Here is a 5378-nt window from a genome sequence, read left to right as displayed (position 1 = left end):
AACTGAACCCTGAATTTAACCCTTTCCAAAAGTAAAAAAAAAAGTTACTTTGTTTGTGAAGAGGACTGATCACTGATGTTTGATAGTCATAGAGTGTTTGTCTCACGCTCTAAAATTTTGTTCAAACATAATACTAGACGAAGCCTTACACACGTGCGAATGATGTTGGATTTGTTGAAAAGGAGGAAACTGGATCAGTCAGGGTGAAGCACTCTTTTTTAGTCCCCTTTCTTAACCAGCTGTGTGCATACACGCACCCCTTGTACCTATTTTTGCTATTTCCATTGCCTTAACTTCACTTCTTTCACTGTTTCTCAAACTTGCTTCTCTTGTATACTTTTTTTGTTTAATATTATGTGCGCACGAAGATAACGCAACGTTGTAGCGCGACAGAATTTGTCAGGTGAGGAAATGGAGGCATGGAAGAGTGTTTTATATGCACCAGACAATATGAATAGTCTCCGCTGTCAATCTTCAACTTCTTCTTCTTCACCTGGTTCCTCTATGCGGATGGTTTACCCAGACATGAGTTGTCTTTCTATTGCTCCAAACTACGGCACTGTTTTTTACTCACAGGAAAGCCACAGCTCTGATGTTGTGGAGGGTAAGGGCTTTGACTGCAGTGATGGGTTTGGAGATGATACTAATGCCACCATTAACCTCAATGCCGGCAAGGAATCAGACAGTGGGCAGTCAAAGCTTTGTGCCAGAGGTCACTGGAGGCCTGCAGAAGATACTAAGCTCAAGGAACTTGTTGCTCTTTGTGGTCCTCAGAACTGGAACCTTATAGCTGAGAAGTTGGAAGGAAGATCAGGTAAAATAGTGGCAAAAAAAGTGTTATTGTATTCTTTGTTTTAAGCTAAGGCTCATTTGTTCTGAATCTTGTGTCTTGGGTTTGAAGGTAAGAGCTGCAGGCTGAGATGGTTTAATCAGTTGGACCCTAGGATCAACAGAAGAGCTTTTAGTGAAGAAGAAGAGGAGAGGCTAATGCAAGCTCATAGACTTTACGGTAACAAATGGGCAATGATAGCTAGGCTGTTCCCTGGAAGAACTGATAATGCAGTGAAGAACCATTGGCATGTGATAATGGCCAGGAAGTATAGAGAACAATCGAGTGCCTACAGGAGGCGGAGGCTGAGTCAATCTGTTTATAGGAAGATTGAACAAACTCTAGGCTTTGTCTGCAGAGATGCAGCAACAAAAGCAGAACCACCCCAACACTGTCTCAATATGCCCAATAGAGGACCAGACATTATCTCCCAGTATCAGTTTGGAACCTTCAAAGGTGCTGTTGGTGCATGTGGGGTTGATGGTGACTCAAATGTTTCACCCCACATGACCAGTGGGAGAGAAGCAATCTTAAGCATGAAGGTCCCTCATCATAATGGGTTTTGTTCACAACACAAACCTTTTGATTTCTTCCCTGGTGTGTGTAACTCTTTAGTCCCCCTCGTAAGCTTCTCTTTTAAATGTTCTTATCATTTTTAATTTACTAGTTTCTCTACTTCTTTTAGATGTTAAGAGCAATGGCATGTTGAGCCAGACCAGATTTTGGGAAAGGCCCATTGATGAGCCCCAAATATACAGGAATTCAATGCAACAGTCCCAAAGCATCACAGATTCCAGAGCATCAATAACACCTCAAGTTTCAGCCACTGAACCTTCATCATCAGTGGCAGCGAGCAGCAACCACTGCCCCTATGAGACCGTTCCACCACCTTTCATTGACTTTCTTGGAGTAGGAGCCATATGAAGTCACGAGTAAAACCAAATGGAGGGAAAAAAAGGAGAGAAGAAAGGGCCTGTAAAGGGTCTTCCACCTTTATGTGGAAGAGCTCCAAGAAAATTGAGAGCCCATTAGAGGTAAAAATGATTTGTTTTTCAGATGGTGACAGTAGATATAGTCTCTGTATCAGTCTGCCACAAGTCATAGCCTGGAACTCTTTTCCCACAAGTTCAAAACAAATTTTTTAGAGTATAATATTATTATCATAAATAAAGCGTTTTATCTTTTTTCCTTCTTTCATTTCATTAACGACTATAAATGCTTCCAATGGTTTCTGAACCAGATAAGCCATGACCAGAGATCAGTTGAGGCCCAAAGTGAGTGTTGAAATAGACACTCCAGACCAGATTTTTGTATTACACTAGTTACTATACATCTACGATAACATAACTTAAATGGAATAATGGAAACGAAAAGCTATGGGAAATCAGACAGAGATGAAACCACAGATAAGAACACAATAAGCAAACTTCATGTTTCCATTTACAAGCATGAAACTTCAAAAAAACGACGCCTTTTCTCTCATGGAACTGCATAAATTCATGAACAAATTATGCAGACATTATTTCTCGAATCCATTGCCTTCATGTCAGGAACTGTTGAATATCCTTGATTCCAATCACCTGTAGAATCTTTCTCAGGAATCAGGATTCATGCCAACTACACGGGAACATATCTATCATAAAGCTCTTTAGGAACTGTCTTTAATTTAATAATCTAAATTGTTGGCCTTGGACTTGTATTGAATAAACTTTATATCACACGACTAAAAAATATTTCATTTTAATTACTGATAGTGGTAGGCCAGGGTGTAAATTAGAGGTATTTATGAATTAGGTCAGGTTGTTCCATATGAATTTACCATGATGATGCTTCCCATGTCGCAAATCTCTTGTGGTTTCCCCTTTCATAGTTGCTTATCAAGCTTAATGTTAAGTGATGTGTATACACTTGACGTTCGATGTACCATTGCATCAGAAATGACTTGTTTCAATTATTTGAAGGAATATTTCTGCATGATTTTACTTTGTCTCTAACAATCATGTTGTCTTTGGTGAAGAAAGCAATCATGTCTACCACTTATTAGCCATCTTCTGCATTTCAAGCCTGATAAAAACTCTGTATGTTTTGCTGCAAAATGAACCTAGAATTTGATTTATTAATCATATATTTACCTAGAAAGCTTTTCCTTATCAATTTGGAAATTGTTTATAAGGCTGTATAAGGCAGACTTTTTACTTTTTGTTTCCCATAACTGAAATTTTGTTCGTCTTTTGCAGGTATTTGTTGCTTTTGCTTTCTTCTTATTGAAATCTTATCCTTCCTTTATAACTTAATGCACATTCTTAGAGAAACAAGTACATGGGCTTGAACCTCTGGAACACTGTATTACAACACAATTCTGTCAAGTGGAAGTAGAAAATAGAATAGTAAGAACCCTTAATAAAGCAAGAAAGTATTTAAGCACCAACAGGGCTTGAATACTTGTGGAAATGAGATAGCAACATGAATTACCATTAAACTCAACCAAAACAAGAATCCAGCTTAAAGGGTACAACAGTGTCCTTATCAGCAATATTTAACAGCCGGTGCTTCTCTTCGTACCTCCTTTTTATCCCTGTACTTTACTGATTGATATGTAAACATTCAACTGTCTCTCATTTGAACATGTGATGTTTCGTGCTGGTTACTTTCTTATCTGCAAGACAATCATCACCCTAATGATCTGGAGAAACAAATTTGATTTTTGACATATTGCTAATGTCATTTCCATTTGGATGACTATGCTTGACAAAATATTTCAGCTAAACTCTCCATTTTCTTTTAGTCGGATGTGACTAGTTCCTTTTGTTTCTCTTTTCTAGATTCCTGAGGCCATATTCTTTTCATAATCTCATCTTCTTCCTTGCTTTTGGATTTATGAAATCTCTTCTAATGGGTCCCTTAAAGAATAATAATTGATGAGGCACATTTGTTTGTACGACTTTTTGATTCACTGGACCTTCTGCAACTGAAGTAAAAATACAAGGGGGCCGGGTTGGCATCATCCCAGAATCTCCTTTACAAGTTATGGAATATATTAAAGCAAGAAACGAGTTTCAAGTACCTCATCTGATTAAAGTGAAAGGTGCTCCAATGACTCTCCTTTTCTTGTTTTTCAAACATTCGGGCCACCTATGATGAAAACTTGTAGAGAATTTTATTCCTTTCTTCGAATATGAACTATGAGCTCGCCACTGATGAATTATAGCTCTAGGAGGGAAGATGTAGATGCTTACTCAGGATGAAGATGGACCTACCACTTGCCGGTCCACCATGTCGAACAGAATGATGATCGTAGCGATCTCATCAGTGGACCATCCACTCTATGCTCACTGAATTGTATCCTACTAAGTGGTTATAAAATTTTAATTAGTCAACTGACTGGAGGATCTTTCATTGGTAAGGGCATGTATTTAAGCAATCTTGGAGAAACCTTGGACATATCTTCTACTTCTTTAATTAATTGAAACAGCCTTTTTGCTTTTTCTGGTCGCCTTAATAAAATAACACTTGTCATCTAATCTATCTTTGAATTCTGGAAAATGTCTTATCAATGTAGCAGACCAGCTGAATGTATAGCACTGAGATTGAAACTACTCTGAGCCTGGCCAGCACCTGATGTAATATATGGAGTTTTTTTACTTCTGGTGCTGCTTGGAAGATATTTGATAAGGTAAAACTCAAGTTGCAAATTCCAAATGGAGTAGCATATATTTCAAGCTGTCGGCCCTAATGACAGTCTGTATGAAAGAAAACAAAAGACCTGAGATTCTCCTATAATGGGATAAACTCACAGAATTCTGTGTCCTTTTGGTTCAATTTCCAGGGACGAGTTTATCCTATGGGGTTATTTTCACACCCCCTGCTTATGTTGTGTTATCTATTAAGATGGCCTGAATTGTTTCACTTTTTCAAGGGCATAAGAAAAATGGGGCCAGTTGGGTCCCAAAATGTATTATAAGATTCTTTGATTCCTTCATCCATATAAAGAACAAAAAGAATCTGCCAGTCACACCACTGACCACACCCCTCCTAAGAGAAAAAGGAAAATAAAAAAAAGCGAAAAAAGACATTGCCCATTTGGTTTACCCTTTCTGTCATCTAAAGGATAATTGAGCTTTCCTGTCAATTTAGCTTCTCATAGTGTTAGGAAAGTCATCTTACCTATTTCATGGATGTGGTGATCCATTGGATTCGGGTCGTATTCGGGTTTGTTTGATTACCTCAATTATCTCAGCAAGGGAATCAAGCAGGGAGGGAGAAAATAATGTGTTTGTGTGAAGATAGAAACAAACCATGCACTTTTCCTCGTTTCTCTCCTTTTGAGACTCAAATTTATCTGTGTTGCTTTCTTTGCTGTTTTTGTTGCATCACAGATTCTCTCTATCCACCCTCTTCCAAGTCAAAGAAGAAAACTTAAAAGAAAAGTTGATATGAAATGGGAGATGATAGAAGGAAGAGGTCATGGAATATATTCCCTTCCCTATACATCCCCACCTATGTTTCCAGATATGGAGTGAGATCATAGGACAGCCCAACAATTCACAAG

The 5378-nt window shown here is 38.3% G+C and overlaps 1 protein-coding gene across 1 annotated transcript; it reads left to right on the top strand.

Moving 5' to 3' along the window:
• Positions 1 to 329: 329 nt before the first annotated feature.
• LOC120166783 (myb-like protein Q) lies at positions 330 to 1760 on the top strand. Its single transcript, XM_039175985.1, has 3 exons — positions 330 to 814; positions 902 to 1426; positions 1515 to 1760. Exons 1-3 carry the CDS (start codon positions 412 to 414, stop codon positions 1751 to 1753), a joined length of 1167 nt encoding a protein of 388 aa, XP_039031916.1. The 5' UTR covers positions 330 to 411; the 3' UTR covers positions 1754 to 1760.
• Positions 1761 to 5378: the final 3618 nt, after the last annotated feature.

This window comes from Hibiscus syriacus, unplaced genomic scaffold (genome assembly GCF_006381635.1).
Source record: "Hibiscus syriacus cultivar Baekdansim isolate YM2019G1 unplaced genomic scaffold, ASM638163v2 tig00003041_pilon, whole genome shotgun sequence".
In the NCBI taxonomy this organism is placed as follows: domain Eukaryota; kingdom Viridiplantae; phylum Streptophyta; class Magnoliopsida; order Malvales; family Malvaceae; genus Hibiscus; species Hibiscus syriacus.
The sequence above is the reverse complement of the archived record's forward strand: the minus strand, read 5'-3'. Positions and strand labels throughout refer to the sequence as shown.